The 23,641-nt window shown below is 41.2% G+C and overlaps 1 protein-coding gene across 3 annotated transcripts in view; it reads right to left on the bottom strand.

The window, feature by feature from the left end:
* Window positions 1-23,641, bottom strand: part of LOC112820287 (UDP-glucuronosyltransferase 3A1-like) — a 35,767-nt gene that overhangs the window by 5,319 nt on the left and 6,807 nt on the right. For 2 of the 3 annotated variants that reach the window (XM_025867396.2, XM_073891007.1), the window contains exons 3-5: window positions 20,275-20,389; window positions 17,169-17,700; window positions 14,529-14,760 (exon numbers count right to left, since the gene is read on the bottom strand). In XM_025867396.2, the coding sequence (XP_025723181.1) occupies window positions 14,529-14,760; window positions 17,169-17,700; window positions 20,275-20,389 (879 nt within the window). Of the gene's footprint in view, window positions 1-8,796; window positions 11,063-12,803; window positions 13,024-14,528; window positions 14,761-17,168; window positions 17,701-20,274; window positions 20,390-23,641 lie in introns of those variants that run through there. The other variant, XM_025867395.2, reaches the window with a different exon arrangement.

Raw genomic sequence — 23,641 nt, 5'->3', positions numbered from 1 at the left:
TTGATTAACACAGTAATGGGGAAAAACACTGACGACGCCCCCATGGAGTTAATTCAAAGAGTTCATTCAAACTCAGGTTAATTTCATGTCTCTCAAAATCACCACTAGGCAGGCCCCTAGCCTTGATGATACTAATTGGGACATTCTGAGGAAGAAACATGTAAATATGAGCAGGTTAGAAGGGACACCCACCCCCAAAATATATGTATGGCAAAAAATGGGAAATTGCAGGATAGAAGAGTCAGGAAAGAAATTAAAACAGAGTTCATCAGTTTTAATATATGTAGAATCTAACATTACTTAAAAAAGAAATTATTACAGAGAAATGACAAAGATTGGCTTTTGTGACTTTACATCAGAGGTTCTAAATTACTTTAAACATCGGATGGGATGCACCAAAAACAAACCTTAATCATCCTGGTCAATACTGGGGGAAAATAACAGATATATTGTAAATGCTCACCAAATTTATCGAAGTACATCTGCACTCTTAGGAGTTACAAAATATTAGATAGAGGACAATTGTGCATGCCCTGTCTTAACTACTGGGATTAAATATCTCATAGTCATAAGAGCCATTGGTTAAGTTATTTCATAGTAGCAACGGTTGCTCTTATGTAACAAGTCATAAAATAAAATTAAGGTTTTAGTACTAACAGCATGACAAAAAAGGATTCATTGGATCGGCCAAACATATTTAAACTGTTAATACAATCAAATATATTTTGATAGAGTGCCTTCAAGGATTAAATCCCATTAAAAATCATCTATTAACAAAGGAGTGATTACCCCACTGGTTCTCCATTTAATAGCCTAATTTAGACTATTCTTAAACCTGAATGAATGGTGCTTCTCAACGGACTGCTCTAACTTGACTGCCGATGTCATCACATTAGGGCTACCATTTCCAATGTTACTGAAATTGCTGACTATATCTAAGTACTAATAGACACTCTGCAAACATAGATTTGGTAATATGTTCTGTTCATTTCCTATTTCAATAAGCTCTCAGCTGCAGTGTCTCTTCAAATTCATCTTGGCAGGATACAAATCATTTGTAACTGGTTTCTCATGAACTACCTCAACAGCCTTGCTCACAAGCTTTGCCGGTAAGATCTTAACCACATTCAACTTTCTCCAGAAGCATATGTATGACATTGCATTGAAGTCAATCTCCTTTTGCAGAGATTTGTCCAGCACACGCACTCAGGACACAAACATTCACCCAGGAGCTCACAAGAGGAATGTGCTGCTGCCCTGCACAAAGCACAAGCCATGGCACCTCAGTTGAATTCTTGGGAAGAATTACTTGTCAGCTGAAGGTCTTTCTGCCCCTGACACTGTCAAACACCTATTACAGTTCCACTTCCAGCATGAGAGTATAAGGAGCTTTCTTGGACCTACTTTCAAAAGAGGAACTGGTGAAAATTTTTTATATGTATGAAATACATTTATATGAAAATTGTATTATATATACATATATGTGTGTATGTATATATTCACATATATATTCAACTATATAAATATATATAAAATTCTGAAGAAATAAGATGTCAAAAGGCAGTGGGGAAATTTCTGCTAAGATGGTGGAGTACCAGGAATCTGTCCCCTGACCTAGACAACAATTCCAATGACAGAATTTGTCTGAAATAACTATTTGGGAACTCTGCAGTCAATTAATGGTTTCCAACTACCAGGGGAAGTCTTTAACTGTAAATTGCAGTTATCTCGGTCAATCTCAGCTCTTTTCACAGTAGCAACTACCCATCCCCCACCCCTCAGTGTCTAAGAAGAAAGCTGTGTAAATGTGTTCATATAGCAGCTTGTACACAGGTTTCAAGAGTCTGAGTGGGCAAAAATGACCTTCTTCAAATATCAAATATCTGAGCTCTGCTGATTTCCACTTCTGAGCACAGACGTACAGACAAAGAAGTCAGCAGCAACATTTTTGCATCACACTCATTGTTGCAAGCATATCCCTCTGGCTGAATGGACTTCAAGGGGTCTCAAAAGACTGATGTCCTCCTTTCCCCCCATTTTTCTCATTTTCTCCTTTTGGGGGGGAAACAGTAAAGACTGGGACATTGTAAAACAACTACATATACCAGGAAAATTAGAAAGTGTCTTTCATGCCCAGGAAAAGGCTCAGAAAAGACCTAAGAATACCAAAGTTTATACCTCACATTGATCCTTACCACAAAGGCAGCCTAGAACAATTATAAAAAAATGAACAAAATTAATAACAAAAATCTGCAAACCCTAGAGAAAGAAGAGTCTCACCTCCAGATATAGCACATTGTCAGATTCAAATGGTCAGTTTTCAACAAAAATTACAAGACACACCAAAAAACAGAAAACTAAGGCTTATTCAGAGGGAAAAAAAATAAATCAACAGAAACTATCCCTGAGAAAGACCTGATGGCAGAGATACTAGATGATGACTTTAAAGTAACTGCCTTAAAGTTCCTCAGAGAACTAAAGGAAGATGTGGAGAAGGTCAAGGAAAAAGTGTATGCAAAATAGAAATGTCAATAAAGGCATAGAAAATCTAAAAAGAAACCAGAAACAAAATCTAGAACTGAAAAATGCAATAAATGAAATGAAAATTTCACTGGAGGGATTCAAAGGCAGGTTTGAGCAAATGGAATAAATAATCCATGAACTTAAAGATAAGAAAATGGAAATGATCAAGTGTGAAGAACAGAAAGTTAAAAGATTGAAGAAAAGAACACAGCCTAAGGGACCAACATACACATTGTGGAGGCTCACAAGGAAAAGAGAGAAAGAAAGGGATAGAGAGAACATTTTAAGTAATAATGGCTGAAGACCTCCCAAATGGATGAAAGATAGGAGTATAACCATCCAGGAAGCTCAACTCCAAGGAAAATGAATTCAGATATTCACATCAGGACACATTATAATCAAAATTTAGAAAGATAAAGAGAGAATACTAAAAGCAGCAAGAGAAAAATGACTCATCACATACAAGTGTTTGTCAATGAGATTATCAACAGATTTCTAATCAGAAATTTTGGAGACCAAAAAAAAAAAAAAAAATCAGAGTCCAGAAGGCAAGTGGCCCAATATATTCAAAATGCTAAAAGAAGGGGCTCCTGGGTGACTGTGGGTTAATCGTCCAACTCTCAGTTTCAGCTAAGGTCATGATCTCAGGGTTGTGAGATGGAGACCTGTGTCAGGCTCCGTGCACAGTGGGGAGTCTGAGATTCTCTACCACTTCTTCTCCCTCTGCCCCTCCCCCCACTCACACTCTCCCTCTCTCTCTCTCAAATAAATAAATAACATCTTCTTTAAAAAATGCTAAAAGAAAAGAACAATCAACAAAAAAATCATATCCAGCAAAACTGCCCATCAAAAGTCAAGGAGACAATCCAAGATAAACAAAACTAAGGGAGTGTGTTACCACTAGACCTGCCCTGGGAGAAATACTCAAGGAAGTCGTCCAGGGAAAAAATGAAAGAACACCAGACAGTAACTCAAAGGTGTATGAAGAAATAAAAGGTAAATGAATGGGCAATTATAAAAGCTACTGTTTTTGTAACAATGGCTTATAACTACCTTTTTGTTTTCTACACGATTTAAGAGACTAGTACATTAAAAAAATTATTAGTTTAAAAACTGCCACCATTATTTGTACTTTGTTTGTAAGTAACTTCATTCAAATTTTCTATGTAATTTAAGATACTAATATATTTAAATTAATGATAGATTATGTTTGGGGGCACACAATATATAAAAATGTAATTCTGTGACATCAACTAACCAAAAAGGTGGGGGTTGAAGGCATATAGGAGCAGCATGTTTGAATGTTATTAAGCTGGTATAAATTAAAATCTGAGTGTCATAGATTTAGAAGGTTGAATGAAATCCCCATTGTAACCACACACATGTAATAGCTCCAGAATATACACAAAAGGGAATGAGAAAATAATTTAGTGTTTTGTAAGGAATCAACTAAACACAAAAGAAACAGTGATACAGAAAGTGAGGGACAAAGAAGCTATAAAGCATATAGCAAACAAATAGCAAAAGAACAGAAGTAAGTCTCTCCTTATCAGTAATTACATTAAATGTACATGGATTAAACCCGCCAATCAAAAGACAGAGAAGGTCAGAATGGATAAAAACACATGATCCAATTGTAATATCTTTGAATGGTGACAGATCGTGGCTACACTTGTGGTGAGCATAGCATAACATATACAGTTGTCAAATCACTATGTTGTACACCTGAAACTAATGTAATGTGTGTCACTATACTTTAATAAAGAATAATAATTAAAAAAATGAAAAATAAAATAGAATTAACAATGGGGGCAAGAAGGTGTGGGGTGTATGGGAACTTCCCATACTATCTTTACAACTTTTCTATAAACCTAAAATTATTCCAAAATGAAATGTATTTTTTTAAAAAAAGGCCACAAACACACAAAGAAAAGCATAATCCAACTATATTCTGTCTACAAAAGACTCACTTTAGATCCAATGACACAGACTGAAAGGGAAATGATGGAAAAAGATATTCCATGCAAGTAATAATGAAAAGAAAGCAGAAGCAGATAAGCAAATATCAAACACAACAGATTTTAAATCAAAAAAGATTACAAGAGACAAAGAAAACAGTATATATTAATAAAAGTTTCAATACAGCGAGATGATATAACAATTATAAACATATACGCACCTAATAAGATATCATCAAAATGTCTAAAGCAAAAACTGACAGAATTGAAGGAGAAATAGTTCTATAATAATCATTGGAGATTTCATAGTCCATTCTAAATAGAAATGGATCAGCAGAAAGATCAGCAAGGAAATAGAAGACTTAAAAACATTAATCCACTAGTTGTAACAGACATACAAAACACTCTACCCAATAACAACTGCAAACAGATTCTTCTCAAGGGTACATGGGACATTTTCCAGCAGAGACCATGTGTTAAGCCACAAGTAAGTCTCAACAGATTTTAAAAAATAGATACCATACAACATACTTTTTCTGATCACAACAGGTTGAAGTTAGAAATCAACAGAAGGAAAACCAGAAAATTCATAAATAATGGAAACTAAACAACAACTTTTATATAAGTAATGATCAAAAGAAATCACAAGGGAAATCATAAAATACTTAAAGACAAATGAAAATGAAAATGCATACCAAAACTTAACATAAAACACATACACACATTTTTTCCCATCTTTTCAATATGACTAGATTAAAAAAAGATTTTGCGCTAAGCAGTGCTATACAGAAGACATTGTCTATCTTTTCCTGGGATAGAGAAATATAATAATTACAAAAAAACATACTCGGGATTAAATAATCTCCTCCATAAAGAAGTATGGTGACATTATGGCCATGATCTTGAAGAATCTGAGAAACCTGGTCCACCAGTAGATAATGGCTTCCACCTAGAAACAATACAAAATTTCATTTTTGTAAGGGTGAGAACAGAGAGTCTGAAATTGATATTGGGGGTTGGGAAATCTAGGGTAAGGCAGCAGAGAGTTTATGGCAGTAGAAGAAAATGAGTTTCTTTTGGATAAGCCCCAGACCTGATACCCTCATTCCTTCTGACCAAATATTGACATGTAACAATCTTACATGAAAGATTCCCTTTTGCAATTCAAGGTCTCTGTGCTAGTGCAATGAGCTTCTCTATGCTTAGGCCTGAAGGAGTTCCTGATCCTCAGTACATGCTGCAATTTAGGCAGGCTTCATGAAGATACTGTGTCCTAAAGAAGTAACTATTCAGTGGAAAATTTGGCACAGTGCTATGTATGTGAGAATAAAGGGTTTCTGTGGGAAAATCAATCAGAGCTATTTCTGGAATCCTTCTCTCTGGAATTTATGTTAACGTGGAAGCCAGAAACATGGGAACATGAATATCAGTCTAAGAAAGAGCCACGGAAACAGAAGGGGATTAGAGCCACTTTTCAGAGCCAAAATCCTTCAGATTCCAATATATTTGGCAGGAGGTTCTTCAGTTGGGGCCTGCATCTTGCTGAATATCAAATTAAGGTATTCTGGATAACTGTGGGCCCTAGGAGTGGAGCTGCAGGATCCTTTATGCAAGAGACTGGGACATCACCCATCCAAAGAAAATCCTGGGATCCTAAGGAAACAGAAGCTTGATCATCTGGGGAGGTACAGGTTCTATCACACCAATGTCTAAAACCATGTGATATCACAGAGCATTTTTTCTTGAATTGATGGGTTAAGGAATAGAATTTGCCCACATTGGGAAGTGGGGGTTATTTGGAAGATGAAGCTCTCATGATGATTGGGTCAGCAGAGAGGGATGTCGGACTACAGTAATGGTGTGTATCTGTGGAAATTAGCTTTTTATATCTATACTTGTGCTGACTGAGATATCACGGATTATGGAAAGCACAAACCCCTACTTGCTCAGACTGTCTGCTCTGGCTCACATTCAACCCATTGAAGAAATGGAACAGGGGAGAAGCCATCCCGCAGGGGCAGCCATTCCTGAGGGTCTTGGTGAGCCCAGTGCATTCTGGGCCAGAGACGGGGCTTCCAGCCACACCTGCTCCCTCTCAGAGTCTGGAGGACACGTGCTTTCAAGAGGTGAGAAAGCTCTTTTTTTTCTGTTACTTCCAACTATCATTAAAAAGTAGATTTAAAATAGAAATCAAGGTTTTGTAAATACTGATTTTTACGAATCCCCACGGTAAAGAGTAGAGTTTGGGGGACAGGGCAGGTTTGAGGTAAGAAACAGTGAGTAAAGTCCAGAGGGTGTCCGTCAGGGAGGTCTGATGTGCTCTTACAAAAGGCCCCTCATTTCCCTGACCCTCAGGTTCCCTGTCAGGAAATAAGGCGGATGCCTACACTTATTGCCCAATTAGATGAATTCCGTGGTTTCTTCCAGCTCGAGGATCCCCAGATTCAGAGGGATCTAAAAGTAATCCTGGGAGCCCCCTATCCAAGAAGGTCAGTCCCCCAGACTGAATGGAGGGGCAGGAGAGTACAAAGAATGATGGGAAGTCAGCTTCAGGGGCTATTCCAGAAAGAAGTGTCCTTTCACAATAGATCCAAAAACTTCTTGGGGAAACTCCATCCTATGATGCCTCCTTATCCTGAAAATGTTCCTGTTCTTTCTGTTCCCTTTGGGGAAGAGTAAAGGAAATAAACCCAACTTCATGCAGAATTAACCGCTTCACTGTCCTTCAAAACCTTCCAGCAGCAAGGGCAAAAGAGAGAGGGGATTCCCAAGAACTTGATAGTCCTGGGGCCCCCTCCTCGCCCCATCAGTTCTCCAGGTGGCTTATTAATGACATTCCCAGTTTGTGCTGCTGCCTACAGGAGCCCCGGTCCTTGGCCTCCAAGAGCCTGAAACTGACCTCACCTTCCACTTTCTACTGGCAACTACTGCACACCCCATAACTTTTAGGCTGTTCCTCCGAAAGTCCCTACCTTCCCTGGAGTAGGAGGCTCAAGACCTCCAGGTCAGCACTGGATCTAAATTCTGGCCCCAGCTATGCACAATGGGAATCACTTCCAGAGCAGATAAAAAGCGAGGAAAAGAAACTGTTTTCTCCAGAACTGACTTCCCCAGCCCAGCAGTGGGGACGCCTCTCTGCCACAGGAGTCTGCCCACTTCACCCTCCTCTAGCCTGGGACCGAAGCCCTGTTTGGAAAACCACATGGATGGACCCCCTGACCCAAGGCTGTCTGCCTGAGCCCTGGCTGAGGTGCCTGGGATGCAGCTGTCTCTGATTCTCCTGCCGAGCACTCACCCAGTGAGGATACAGTGAGAATTTTGGCGGCTTCTGAGAGCAGGAACCCCGGCAGAAGGAAGCCGGCTAGCAGCAGTGCCCGCTGTCCGGCCATGTTCGCTCCCGTACCAGTGTGGAGCCCAGCCGTGCGCCGCGAGCCCCGCACAGCGAGCTGTGCGCCCCGGGGACACGTGCAGTGTTGGCAGTTGAGGAAATGCTCTGGCGGGCGGATTGGAAGAGGTAAGAGGTGGATCCTGCCTGTCAGCTCTTCAGTCGCTACTCGCCCTTTGCTCCTCCTCCCAGAGTGCTTGCACCACGGGCTGTTCTGTTCTCACCCTCCCTAACCTGGAGCAGTGGGAAGGAGGGGTTAGCGAGCTGTCCTTAAGCCCTCTCTGTGCTGTAATCACCACACACTCCACAGAGAAGATACTCTGAACCAGGAATTTAGGGACCTTAGGAAGACGCTTCCAAGATAGTTCCACCTCAGTGACTCAGACCCATCTCTATTTTAGGGATCTTTTTCCAAATTTTCCCACTCCTAACTGCTCTTTTGACTGCATACTGCCATCCCCATGCCCCATTTCCCCAGGTACCTGCTTAAAATCTCTGCTAGTGTTCCAATCTCAAGATCTCAGAAACTGATTCCCAGCGGAAAATTACCTACATTTATTGCTCAGAGAGTTTCTTTGGAAAGTAATTTACTGGTGACAAGTGCTAATGTCCCCTAAGTGTTAAGCCCCGCTGGAGGGCCGGGTCTTGACCTGAATGAAGCACTGAACCTCTAAAGGTCAGTCTATTATTCTGAATGGGCATCACAAACTAGGATGGGGTGGTGGGCACCAAAAAGTTCTATTCTTATAAGTGTTTCAAATTATTCACTAGAAAGATTGTTAAACTCTCTCAATATTATTACATTATTTCCCTTCAAGTTCTCTCTCAGTTTGTGCTATGTAGTCTTTGAGGCCATGTGATTACATGCATACATATTCACCATTATCATCTGTTCAAGCATTCTATCTTCATAATGAAAAAAATAATCTGTATTGGGAAGACACCATTTAATATTAATCTAATCACATTACTTCATCTACAAACCTTATTTCAACCCCTCCAATTGTCCGATTAATATCCTCTGTTGTGATATGAATTTGCTGGTGCAGGAGCCGATCCAGGATCACACATTGCAGGGAGTTATCAGGTCTATTCATCTCCTATAGTGAGGATTGGTTCTCAGCCCTTCTTTGTCTTTCATGTCATTGATATTTTAAAGAGTACAAGCTGCTTATTTTGAATGATGGATCTCAAGTTGGGTTTGCCTGATGTTTCTCATTATACTTCAGGTTACTAGGGAGTTTGGTGCGAATACTACAAAGCTGGTATTGATTCCATCTCAGTGAATCACAATGGGACGCCCATGATGTCAGATGGTCCTATCATTAGAGATAACTCTATTCCTTGTTTAAGGGGTGTTCACCAAGATTCTCCACTGTAAAGTTGCTATTTTTTGCCCTATAATTAGGAAATAAGATGTGGGGAGACATTTTGAAACTGAAATTCCATTCCTCATCAAATTTCCCTCATTTCATCATCATTTATATTTCTTATGTGATTCAAGTATTACTGTCATAGTGGCAAATTAATGATTTTTTTAAATCAACAGAATCCTGGGAACTGCCATAGTACTGGACCTGAGGCCCCACAGCCTCACACAGAGGTCCAGGTACTTGAGGTCTCCATGACTACATTTTTAAGAGTGTTAATCTTGAGAAGGGAATTGTGGGAAGTGAAAACCACAGCATGAGCTATGGCCCAAAGGCAGGCTCCATGTCTAACCAGCAAAAGGGGTGCTCTACACAGGAGGGACTCGGGACAGAGACCACAGGTGGAGTCCTGAGGGGGCCACACATGGCTAACTGAAGGACAGAGACCAGGCTTCCTGAGCTTGGAGGTGAGGTGAAATGAGGTGCAAGAGAAAAGGCCAAAATGAAGAACAGGCCAATATCTTATGTCATACCATGAAAAGTGAAAAAAGCAGAAAGAGGGAGAGAGACTGAAAAGTTTCTGAGATGGCAAGTATATGAACCAGACTAAGGCCATCTTGAGAAATTCCACCACGATAACTGCTCTGTGGCCTAAAGCCTTCTTGAGTACAGCCTCTTCCTCCATTCTTCTCTTTTGTTTAACACACCCTTAAGTACACCCTCCAGGCAAAGCTTCCTTGATCTGCTCAGGCTATGACTCCTCCTGGTAGCCCCCAGTATGTACTGCCCAGGCTTCAGGGCCATAAAAGCAGGTCTAACTGGAGATGGTGTTGTGGAGATCTACTCATCTTGTGGCAGCCCAAGACAGGCTTCTGTTCATATGATAATTGTTCATAATAAACCATTTCTCATCAAGCTGGACCTGTTTGCCTTTTTTTTCAATCTCATGGCTTCTTTGGCCTTTGCAGTTAGTTTTGCATATACCTCCCTTTCAGAGAACAACAGGATGACTAGGCAGGGTGTTGTGTCTAGGAACAGGGAGTGGGGAGGAAGGTGGGGGCTGTCTGCTGAAGGTTTGAGTCTCAGTGAGGGGTCCATTGATGAGGGTTAAGTTAAAAAGCCTGAGATCAAATTCACAGACACAGAAGTAGAACAGGGATTTGCCAAGAGTCAGGGGTGGGGGCATGGGGTAGTATGGGGAGTTATTATTTAATCAGTGCAGTTTTAATTTGGGAAGATGAAAAGTTCTGGAGATGGATAGTAGTATTGTTTAAACCACAATATGAATGTACTTAATGCCACTAAACTCTCTACTTAATGGCTAAAATGGTCAATTTCATGTGATGTATATTACCACAATTTTTTTGAAAGACCCCCAAGAGTGCTTCACAAGAATTTCTAAACAGAGGCAGAAAATAGTGAAACACAATTCACAATTTGTGTGCCACATCAAGTGCCAATATGGGGAAGACACCAGGGGTGTTCTGTGCTAGGGGAAAGCCTTCTACAACCAGTGGCTCCCCAAACACCTGTCCAGGCTGCACCTCCATCAGGCCTTCTTCAGCTTCCTGGCCCCACACAGCCACCTGGCCACCATGCCCAGCAGCTTCCCACAGAGCCACAGGGTGCCCAGGGTGACCAGCAGCAGGAACAAGAAGACGTCCAGCAGGTACCGCTCATACCACGGCTGCTGCAGGCCGTGGGGCTTGAGGTGTGCCGCACCCCCGGTCTGGAGGATGTGGTCGATCCAGCCCACCAGCCTCTGAGCAGGGGTCAGGGGGTGGGAGCGCCTGATGATGCTGGCGGCCACTGCTGCTGACTTGTACCTGTTGGCAGAGACAGAGGCAGGGTGTTACTCATGTGCTCTCAGAAGTCTTAGAGACCTCGTATCACACACACACACACACACACACACACACACTTTCATCCATACGCACAAAAGACTCAGTTTCAAGAAAAGTTGTTGGCCTGGCCTTGCCACAGTCTAGCTGGGTCCCATGGAAAAGTTCAACCTGGTCCCTCCATGCAAAGATCCATGCCTTGTGATAAAAGTGCTAATCTATAAAAACTGACTAAGTCTATAAGGGCTAGTCTCTACCCAAAGAGGCTTATCACATGCTATAAATAATTATATGTATAATAAGCAGCTCCTTTGTGCTGGTGTCTGGGCTAGATGTCAAACGTGACTCTGGAGACTGGGGCCCAGGACAAGGCCTGTACTTACTGCCTCTTCCGAGCATCATATTGGCCAGCACTGGCTTCATGGGCTGCAGCCCACACATTTGCACAAGACCCTATACTTAGACAGGTCCTATGCTTGCTTTAATTCTCTGCTGTCATTTTCTTGAAATTCTTAAACTTTATAACAATGGGCTCCACATTTCCATTTTACTTTGGGCCGCACAAATTATATACCAAGCCCTGATGTGCAATGCGTAGGGACCATCCCAGCCCAAATGACACCATCATAGGGCTAACAAATTATGGACATTTCAGATCTATGTCTTTGAATAGCCAATGAAATTCACAAACTCATTCTTCAGAAAGTGACCATTTGCTCTTCATGAGATACCAAACATAATGAAATGTCTGAGGTTATCTGACCCCTGGAGCTTACAACTTTTCTAGGGTTAAGAATCATAAGCTATGTGGGGACTTTCAATCATCTAACAAGAACTTATTTGGGTCTCCTTTGTGGAAGGTAATATGATAAGTCTTGAGGTCTCAGTACCTGCTTTCCCTTGAATCTTTAAGTTATACAGTCCTTCTTATTTATAAGGTAGAGAGAATAAGCTTTTCTCTTCATATGAGATCATTGTACTAGATGGGAATTTACCTAAGAAAACAAAGGCCCTTTTATTGACTCACTTAATGGAAATTCATCCAAACTTACTTTAGCAGGCCCTGTGCTAGGCCCTGGGAATACCAGGGAAAACAAGAGACACACTTGGCTGTGCAGAGGAGCTAACTCTCTACTTTCTAGTGTAAGGGACACACAATAAATTAAGACAAAAAGAACTGGGTTAGTTACTGATCCTGAGAAGTGTTAAGAAGGAAAAATGAATTATGATTGGAGAGGGTGGGGGAGAGGAGCACATTTAGGCCTGTCAGACAAAGACCACCTGCCCCTCTGAGGAGAGGACATTGGAGATGACTCTGACAGTCATGAAGGAGCCAGCACTGTGAAGAGAAGGGAAGGATGTTCTAGGGAGCAGCACTGACAAAAGGCCTGAGGCAGGAAACACTTGACATATTGGGGGACAGAAAGGCAACCTCCTGACTCAGTTGGAATTCTACTATAAGCACCCCCAAAATATAAGACCTCTCAGAGGTCTGTGTAAGTAGGTCAGGGTCCTCACAACACTTAAGGCAGAAATTGTTTTCAACATCTAACCCAAATTGCCTAGTCTTGTTCTCAGAGGAAACACATCATCTGTAAGCACCACCCACATATTATTCTGTGTCTCGGATGTTTCAGCTTTTATTGCAAAAAAGTGGCACACAGTGCCCTTTGTGTTTGATGTCTTCATTCAGTCTAAGTGACCACAAGCCCAGAGAGCTTCATACCTCTTGTCTTCTATGACTTGCTTCATCTTCAGAGCCAATGTCTCTGCCTTGATCTGCTTTAGCTGGATAGAGACACCAAACTTTTTGCCTTCTACGTGGTTCAGGTTTTCAGGCTGGTCTCCAAAAAGGGGAATCCCCACCATGGGTACACCATGTTGGATGGCCTCCATTATGCTATTCATTCCACCATGGGTGACAAAAAGACGGATGTGTGGATGAGCTGTTTCAATTAAGAAATAGAGCAGAATATTTCAGATTGACAAATTTCAGAATGAAAAGTTTCAGAAAACCATGGAAAACAGGAAGGGTAGAAGAAAATACTGAGGAAATTTCAAAGTCTGTTGGAGCCATTATAAAGATATTTTGCTTGGGACACATCCAAGGTGCATGTTACTAACATACAGGATTCCAAACCTGACTTTTTATGAAAATTCCTTGCCCTAGCCAGAACCCAGCTAAGACTCAGACCCCGGGGACTCTCTAAACAATACTCCTAAGCAAGGCACATATCTCTCTCCATCCACCCATCCATCTTTCTCTCTAACATCCTAATCACTCCCTTTGTTTCGCTCATCTCTATTTTCTCATTGTGTCTCTCTGTCTCTATCTCTTTCTTTTTGTCTTGAGCACTCTTTTTTCACCTGCCAACTTATTTCCCTCTTCTCTGAATTCCTTACACATTCACTGGCATCATAACTCATGTGGCAATCACAAAATTTATACTATATGCATTATCTCCTCAAATACATGATTAGCCCCTTGAAAGCAGAGACTAGCCCTACACTTGAGTATTTCCATTTCCAGCATTTCCATCCCATCCTATTTAAAGCTACCTAAGATTATTGTTGAAAATTTATGAAGAGTTTGTCTCAGCCTGTGTCACTCAACTGGGATGTACATCAAAATCTCCTTGTCTCTTCTTTGAAAGGAGCACCATGTGCCCCACTCCAGACTTAAAGAATTAAATTTGCAGAAGAGGAGCCAGGAATCTGTTCCTTCAATTCCCCAGGTTATTTTGAGTCATTATCTTGATCATGAGCCTTTGATTCTGTCAGTGGCTATGGGAGTAAGTGGTCTGTAAAAAGCACTGGGCACAAAGAGAACCTATTGGGGGGGGTGGTGGTGGTGAGGGAACTCTCTGGTTCCAGAGACAAACTAGACCAAATAACTGATTATGAGGTTGTTCATCTTGGCGCTCAGGGATTTTGGCACATCCTGAAGACACTATTGGCATCAATGCTGTGAAGGTATGAATTGCTCCCACCTTAATAACTAAGAAAGATGTGTTTGTGGGAAGAGTGGGTGTATATATATACATGTAAGTGCATGTGGATGAACAGTTACTCTTGAAGCCACTAAATACAGTGGCAACATCCTTCCAGTATGTTTTCTTTGGAATCCATAGGTTGTTTCAGATTGTGTTTGGGTGACCCTGTTCAAGACCAAATGCAGTAGGTCAAGGTGACTTTAATGTCTGCCGACATCTGGCCTGGGGTAGAAAACAATGAAGGGGAGATGGCTGTTTGGGCACTGATCTCATTACAAGTAGGGTCTGATGTCCCAAGAACTCCAGCTGGCTGCTCTGTTCCTGTCTTCTGCAGACTTACCTTTAGCTATTAGCAGCTCCTCCTAGTGCAAATGGGATTACCCTACTAGAGGTCAGAGCCTGATGAGTTCTAAAAATATGTAAGTGACAAGGGTGAAGCAGACCTGGGCAGTCCTTACCCAGGAGATCATTCTGAGGAAGCCAGTTCACAATTTTCACATTTGCTGACAATCTGATGTCTTTGGGCCAATGAGAAGGCTTATATTTCCATATAACCCCTTGAGAGAGATGAGCAAAGGCACTGTTCATCTCCCTGAGAAGTTCCTGGGCTTGAAAGTTGCTCACCATGGAGCCCAGGGCCACAAGGACAAAACCAGAGTCTCCAAACTTGGTGATGAAATTCTCAAATTCCTGGAGAAAGGTAAGAAAGGAAAGGAGGTGAGCAAAGTTGTTCATGAAAGCCTAGACAGCCATGAAATGAAAGCCAGATATTTACTGCACACTCTCTTACCCTTCTCTGAGCAAATAGCCCCCGGCACAGCTCAGTACCCTGTGCATGGTGCTTATGCCCATGGTGTTGGTGGGAATATCTTTCTTCTTTAAAATCCTGATGTCAGGGCCATCCTAGACCCTCTGCTCATCATAGGTCAATGGAGACATGGTCACTTGGGAATTTTCCAAGGCCACCAGAAAATGGTAGTATAGGAAGAATACTGGTGGGGTGTTAGGGTCCGGCAGAGGGAGGTGCTACATCTGAGGCTACATTGGAGAAGTTGGGAGAAGGCCTCTAGCATAAGAGGTGGAAGAAATGGAGAAAGGCTCCTGACCACTCACACTCTGTACCACGTACAGTGCTTTGCTCTGATACATTGTGATATTCTTATTAACTGATCTTTGTAATTCATCTTCTACCTCAGTGGCTCACCCACACGACTGCAAATTATATCCACATAAGAAGACAAAAAATAGGGGTGCCGGGTGGCTCAGATGGTTGGGCGTCTGTCTTCAGCTCGGGTCATGGTCCCAGGGTCCTGGGATCGAGTCCTGCATCGGGCTCCCTGCTGCTTGGGAGCCTGCTTCTCCCTCTGCCTCTCTCTCTCTCTCTCTGTCTCTGTCTCTGTCTCTCATGAATAAATAAATAAAATCTTTGAAAAAAAAAAAGAAGACAAAAAATGGTAGTGCCCAGTCCTAACTCCAAACTTGGGCAGTTTATTTTTTGAAGTCCTCGGGCAATACTTAAGGAAGGTTGGGATTTAATGTTGAAATCTTGGCTTTAACACAGTTTTGGTCAATTCTTGCTTCAAGTATTTCTTCAGACCCTGACTCTGGACTACTAGAACCCCCCTTCCCCAGCTTCTAGACCCTCATCCTTGGAATGATTCCACCCAGCATAACACTGCTTGATTTATCATCTCAGAGGACCACTTTGACTACAGCTTTGTTGTTCTTTTTAATTAAAAAAGCCACATGAGACACTATGTAAAAACTGGAAAATATAGAGAAAATTTTTTGAAAAAAGCCTCTTTTTCTCACAGCCATTACAACCCTTACTTCCATTATGCTCCTGCTTAACCATCCCTTCCCCCTACCCTATAACCAAGGCCTAACCCACCTTCCTATCAAGTAAAGTCTCCTGCAATCTGGCCTGACTATATTTGAATTGAATCTTCTGGTCCAGTCTAGCTAGAGTCACCAAAGGAACCCAGAGTCATGCCTGTCTTATTTTTACTTTGACACTTTGAGCTATTTGTTCTCTCCAACTGGAACTCCTTTCCTCCCTAGCTCCATCCATTAAAAAATCCTGCCATCAACTCAAAGCCCATCTAGCCCATGGATCATTCTCCAACTCTCCCTGCTTACTCACTTCAAGGTCAGTCAATGAAGGGTAGACGCTTGGGGGCCTGGAAGACCCAGGCCAAATCAAGTCTCCCTCACTCTGAAATGAATGGCAGTGGGAAAGTCACTTATGCCGAGTCTCTGTCTCCTCGTTTATAAAAATGGAGATCATCATACTTTCCTCCAGGTGGCAAGATATTAAATAAGATAAATTCCATAAAATGGCAACCCGGTGCTGATAAGCAACAGGAAATCAACTCATCTTAGCTCCCCTCCTTTTAAAAACTTCTACTGCAGTAGTTCTGAGTTTATGCCTTCAAACCAGCTCTGCAGCTTTCACAATTTATAATGCCCAGGACTGACCCCAGATCAATCAAATCAGAAGGCCTATGTGGAATCAGGAACTAGGGCTCTACAGGCTGGGGATGCTGGTGGTGATGCCCACAGTTCTTACTGTCAGTCCACACAGTCCACCTTGGTTACACAGTGTTGTGTGTTTCACACAACATGAGTGACTAACTCATCTCTTCAACAATTCTCACACGTAATGGATGCTTGCCCCACAGTTACTATACATATGATCATACAAAATGCACATGAAAATATTCACTTATTAAAAGGCTTATCCCAGGGCACCTGGATGGCTCAGTGGAAAGAGCATGCAACTCTCAACCTTCGTGTTGTGAGTTTGAGCCCCTTGTGGCGTTTAGAGATTACCGGAAAAAAAAAAAATGAAAAGCTTATCCCACCAGTGCCAGAACTAGAGAGGACCCTGGGTATACTATGTAAGGAGGTCCTCAACCTCAGGGTTATTCAGTCCTAACACTGTAATTGCATGACCCTGAAAGTGAGTCTTCCTTAAAAACCATGTCTTAGGTGCACTTGCCTCGCCCTACTCTGTCTCAGTTCTCACTGGCATGGGAGCCACCAACTCTGCACTGCAGAGCTCTGCATGAAGTCCATATTGAGTACTAATCACTTACTTGTGGCACTGGTTTCACAGCTCTGGCCATTAAGCCTCCAACATACACAGTGTTGGGAAACAGGGGCCGAGCAAATTCAAGGGCAAAGTCAGAGTTAACAAACCACAGCTCTGCTTTCTTTAGAAGATGAGACAAAACTGGCCTAGAGCCTTCTGGGAAATGTTCCCTGATGGTGTTGTCATATGTAGACTGGATTTGCCATTGTCTTATGGAGAAATCAAAGAACATCAGAAAATTCTTCACTCGACCCCAGAAGTCCATGTGGTCATTTAGGAAGGAACGGGATACTGGCACATAAGACAGGGGGTTTGGCAGTCCAATATCTATAGTGCCAAACGAGGAAGAGAGAATGGACACAAATGGTTTTCCAAGCTTCTCAGCAACCAGGAAAGGACAGTAGTCAAAATTTTCAACTATCACTAGGTCAAAGTTCTCATTCTTTAAGGTGTCCATGATATCCTTTCTCCTTAGAAAATGACTGCACTGAAGCCCCAGCTGTTCCATAAAGCTTAAAAACTTTCCAAATGTGTATCTGTAAGAAAGAAAAGAAGAATGGTGAATATTCACCAGAGCTGTTAATTTCACAATACATAAAGGAACCTTGGTCTACAAAGAAAATACCGCAGGTGAGCAAGACCACATCTAGCAGCAGTGTACCTATTCTACCACTGTCCATAAATACCCTCATCTCAGTTACTCTGAGAACATGTTCTGCTCTGGAGAGTGTTCCCTTCCTCCCGTTCTCCTCCCTCTCTCATCCAAATCCCAAGCACTCTCTGTGCCACTTTATTCAAAAAACTATGACTTTGAGTTCTTAATTCTTGAAATCCATGAGGACAACTGAATTATGTTAACTGAAAACAAATTGTCACTGTTGGACCTTCTGCTCTGGGAACCTTCTCTGACCATAGCAAATCTCATAGAACTCCTTCTACATGATAAATTCTGTAATGTTCTCCTTACCTTTCTTTTACATACTGACTTTTTATGAGTGATTTTCTTGTTTACTCAGCCAAACTGTGGAAGTCACTTGATGACACAGTTCCATAAATATTGATCATATAAGCTATTTTTAAAAATCACTGTGTATTCTAAGGCATGTGATGTGATGAGCACTGGGTGTTATACACAACTGATAAATTATAGAATACTACATCTGAAAAAAAAATCACTGTGTATTCTAAATGTGATAGATCACCTCACCCAAGGGACTATTTTATCACATTAGAACTCAAAACTCAGCTAAGATGGGAATTTCACCTTTCTATGCCCACAAGTTTGGCAATGAAAGAAAGAAGAGAAGAGAAGAAAAAAAAGAAGAGAAAATAAGAGAAAATAGAGAAAGGAAAAGCAAAGCAAAGCAAGGCCTTGTTAATAATAAACATATTATTAGCTTTTTTACTTCAATGCAGATTGACATGTCCAGAGAAGATAGTGATAAAGAGTACTAACATGTAATTAAGACTTTGCCCATGGGCATATTCCAGGGACCTATCTCCTTACAAGGCTCTCCCATCACGGCCTATATAGATTATGACTCGTTTCCTTCCCGTTTGTACACCTATGGGGAAATAGATAAGAATGTCCACCTGCACTTTAAGGTATCAGAGGTCACAAGTGGCCTGCTGGCTACATGGAGGACCAAGAGAATCAATTCCCTGGCACCCCATAATTGTACACTACTGTACCATCGCACCCCAGGTAGAGAAGGACCAAAAGCGAAGAACTTATTAACAATATGCAGATCTCTGCCTGATATTTAGGAACAACTTCAAGTCATACAATGGAAGTAATTGGCAAAAATCATCCTTGGCTGTGTGTTTTTGAAGACTTCATGTAACAAAGGAGTGTGATTGTCAGATATTTTAGGTAATTTCAGTAGTGCTGTAAAAATTCCTAGGATATATTATAGTAATCATATTTAAAATTAAGCTAACAAATAGAAGAAAATGTTTAAGAATGCATGGTTACCTATGCCTGTCTCCAAAAATATTACATTAAGGGAGAAGAGACAAAGCATGTATTTAAAATATATAACTAACAGTGCAAGATAATATAGACTGAGTATCAAATGGAATAGGTTACCTCAGACCTAGACAGGAGGGACTGTAGCTTCCCAGTTTAAGGAAAAAGACTTTCTGAAAAAAGGTAAATGTAAGCAAGATCTTGACTAGTGAGTAAAATTTTCAAGGTAAAAAGAAGGCAAGGCCACTGTAATTATTTAAAATAGGCATGGATTTTTGTCTTTCCCCATTTATGTCTAAGACAAAAGAGTTATGTGTTCCTTTCCATTCAGATAAGGCAAAAGGAGTCATGTCTTATTTTGCATAAGACTGATGGCTTTTTACAAGGACTTTATATGGCCAGGTGCCTCGGTGGCTCAGTCAGTAAAGCATCCAACTCTTGATTTCAGCTCAAGTCATGGTCTCAGGGTTGTGAGATTGAGCCCTCCCTCAGGCTCCATGCTCAGGAGGGAGTCTGCTTGAGATTATCTCCCTCTCTTTCTCTCTGGCTCTTACTCTGCCCCTCCCCCTACTCCTGCTCGCTCGCTCTCTCTCTCTCTCTCTTCCTCTCTCTCTCTCTGGGTTGCCCCAGCATATAAATCTTTTTTTTTTTTAAAGGACTTTACATGACCAGATGTTCAACTACTACAAAATCAACGTTCATAAGTCTCCCCCACCATGAAGAGAATGTATGTGAAGAAAAGAAGGAAAAATAAGTGGAAGAAGGTCACTTTCATTTCCCTACCAACAGTGATAGGTTGAGGTACACATACTTCTGTGTTGGGGAGGTTATAAGCAAAGATGTAAGAGAAGTGTTGAAAGGACGTCCCAGAAGGAACAGCCTCTACTTTCTACAGAAATCCATTCATGGAACAGGGACACTGCAGAGCAAAGAAGAATCTCCAGGGACTGAACTGGATAATTTGGTGTGAATACTTGTTTCCCCAACCATCCACTCATCATGTATCCCTTCATCTACCCACCCATCATCCGTCCGTCCCTTTCTATGTCTTCGGTCCATCCATCCATCCATCCATCCATCCATTCATTTCTATCACTAAAATCGTGACTCTTTGGTTCAAATAATAAAAAATAACAATTACCTGTCACCCAAAGCTTCTTCTATAAAAAAATCAAAATTCTCCTTCAATCCTTTGTTATAATCTTCAGGTGGAAGCCAAGAAATAACTTGGTATGATTTTTCCTTCTCTTTAAAATCTAAAAAACACCCATGGGTTAAAAATGTTAAGTATGTCACAAAACATGGATTAACATTAGCGTGATAAGATCAATATTTGTTTGCTCAAGTAATTTTATATTTATTTGAATGTTTGCCTTTTGAACTATTTTTATGTGGTTTGGTTGCATCCTCATTCATTCAATCTTATAAAATGATAACATGTATTGAGAACCTTACACTGATTAAGGAGTGCTTCTCAATTTAAAGTTATGGAAGCTTCCATTTATTTTTTTTTAAGATTTATTTATTTGAGAGAGAGAGAGAGAGAGCACATGGGAGTGAGGGAAGGGGCAGAGGGAGAGAGTGAGAGGGGAAGAGAATTTCAAGCAGACTCTGTTGGGTGCAGAGACCAATGAGGGGCTCAATCTCAGGACCCTGAGATCATGACCTGAGGTGAAATCAAGAGTCAAATGCTTAATTGACTGAGCCACCCAGGTGCCCTGGAAGCTTCCTGGGATCAAGCCCCACATCTGGATCCCTACTCAACAGGGAGCCTGCTTCGCCCTCTCCCTCTACCCCTCCCCCATGCTTGTGCTTTCTCTCTCACGCTCTCTCAAAAATAAATAAATAAATAAAATCTTCAAAAATTTTCTTTAAAAAAGCTTCCATAAGGTATAGCTATTTCTCTCATTTTACAGGTGAGAAAACAAAGGTAACTGAAGATACAAAGGTAATTATCTTAAGCAAATTAAGATAATTTGTCAAAATTGCCCACATAGGACGTGATAAAGTCCATTTGATTTCAGAGCCTCTGCTCTTTCTGTTTTAGAAAAGCTCATTTTCATTATTTGGAGTGATAAATCCAAATAGTTTTTTGATTCAGTAAAAAGTACAAAAAAGTACTAAGAAGCTTATATAAAATAGCAGACCTCTGTGCCTCTACTTACCAGTGTGACTTCTCCCACGTATCCACGTGTAATGAAAAGTCTGAGTCCATTTCTGATGTTTCACTCCTGACAGTTTTCAAGCCCTATCTCCCACTCTCTCTTCAGTGCTTCACTGGGGCAAACTATTAAGAAAGTCAACATGCTCCTACCCTTGGCCACAGTGGAAGCTGCAAACCATGCAAGTGAAGACCAATGAGGGGCAACCCTCAACACATCTCAACTCTCTACCCACAATAAAAAAACTCAAACTAGTCACCCCTCCCTCCTCTGGAAAGCCATTTTTCAGATTGACTGAGGAGCCTATACTACTCCTCTTAAAAAAAAAAAAATAAGCCTTATTATTTGAGTAATAAATATTCCATACTCTCTTAAACATGTATGCTTTCATCAGTCATAACATCCAATCAAATGTGTGTAAACTGGGGATAGATTAATGCACAGTCCTACACATTGAAACTACCAAGCCCAATCTTAGTGAAAGCACTGCTATCCAAGTATGTACTGGCAAACATTCTGCAATCATAGATTTGGCTAGTACATTCTTCAGTACCTATGTCAACAGACTCTCAATGTCAGTTTACCTTCACTTTGGAAAGGACACAGTGCACCTTTAACTAGTTATCCATGGGGTATTTCAACAGTCCTACCATTGGCCACAATCTTATTGTCAAGATCTTAACCACATCCAACTTTCCCCAGGAGCCCAGGTAGGACATTATATTGAAAATATCCCACTCTAAGGAGATTGATTTGATATACTTATTCAGGACAGAGAAACATTCCCACAGGAGTGCACAGAAAAGGATGTGCCATGGCCCCACACAAAGCTCAAGGCCTAGGACCTCAGTTAAATTCCTAGGAATCATTTGTTCAGTTAAGGCCTCTCTTTCCACGACACTATCAAGAAACAACTATTGGCCACCTGGGTGGCTCAGTTGGTTAAGCGTCTGACTCTGGCTCAGGTCATGATCTCGGGGCCCTGGGAATCAAGCCCCAAGTTGGGCTCCCCTTTGAGTGAGGAGTCTACTTCTTCATCTCCCTCTCCTTCTGCCCCTCCCACCGCTTGTGTGTTCTCTCTCTCTCTCTCTCAAATAAATGAACCAAATCTTTATTTAAAAAAAAAAGAAATAACTATTGACTCATAACACCACAATATCTCAACAAGTCCAACAACTTTTAAGCCTTTTTGCAATCTGGAGGCAATATATTTCCGATTTATACATTTTCCTTACATCCATTTATACTCATTTTTGAAAATCAGCCCACTTTGAATAAGGCCAAATAACAAAGATCTAGAATCTGTCCAAACTGCAATACAATGCGCACTGGCATTAGTGCCCCCCCCCCACATTTGCATTCATTATAAAGGCTTCAGCAACCTCTTCCCAGGCTTCCTGGAGTTCTCTAGACCACCTGTTGATAGAGGTATTAGTCTCCAATTGCTGCTGTAGTAAATGACTACAAACTTAGTTGCTTAAAACAGAACAAATTTATTATCTTATAATTCTGGAGATCAGAAGTCCAAAGTGGGTCTCGCTGGGAAAAGAGCAGGTTGTGGGCAGGCCAGCATTCTTTTTGGAGGCTCTGAAAGACATTTTCTTGCCTTTTCCATCTTTTAGTGATTGTCTTCATTCCTTGGTTCATGGCCTCCTTTTAACTGAAAATGGCATCATCCATTATCTGACTTTCCTTCCATTATCACATTTCCTTCTCTTACTCTCCTGTCATCTCTCTTTTTTTTTTAAATCAGCTAATTAACACATAGTGTATTATTAGTTTCAGAGGCAGAGTTTAGTGATTCATCAGTTGCATATAACACCCAGTGCTCATTACATCCAGTGCCCTCCTTAATGCCCATCACCCAGTGACCCCATACCCCTCCCACCTCCCCATCATCTCTTTCTTTTCAGAAGGACTCTTGGAACTATATAGAGCCCAAATGGATAATCCAAGACAATCTTCCCATCTCAAAATCCTTATGTGAATCACATCTGCAAAGTTCCTTTGCCATGTAAGGCAGTATAGTCATTGGTTCTAAAGGTTAGAGCATATCTTTGGGTGGGGACATTATCTTCTACCAGCATGTTCTGCTTTCTGGACCTCAAACACTCATGTCCATATCACATACAAAATATAATCACTCCATCCCAACATTCCCACAAGTCTCAAACCATCACATCACCAACTCATAGTTCAAAATTTCATCTAAATGTCATTAGCTTGAATGTCCCAAATTATATTATCCAAATAATTCAATAAAGTATAGGTGGGACAGTCTGGATACGATCCATCTGTGGACCTCTGAAAATTAGGAAACAAGTTTATCTGCTTCCAAGAAACATT

This window comes from Callorhinus ursinus, unplaced genomic scaffold (genome assembly GCF_003265705.2).
Source record: "Callorhinus ursinus isolate GAN/ISIS: 27379988/994484 unplaced genomic scaffold, GSC_fseal_2.0 scaffold3, whole genome shotgun sequence".
Classification (NCBI taxonomy): Eukaryota; Metazoa; Chordata; class Mammalia; order Carnivora; family Otariidae; genus Callorhinus; species Callorhinus ursinus.
Note: the sequence above shows the minus strand (reverse complement) of the source record. Positions and strands in the feature narration are given on the sequence as shown.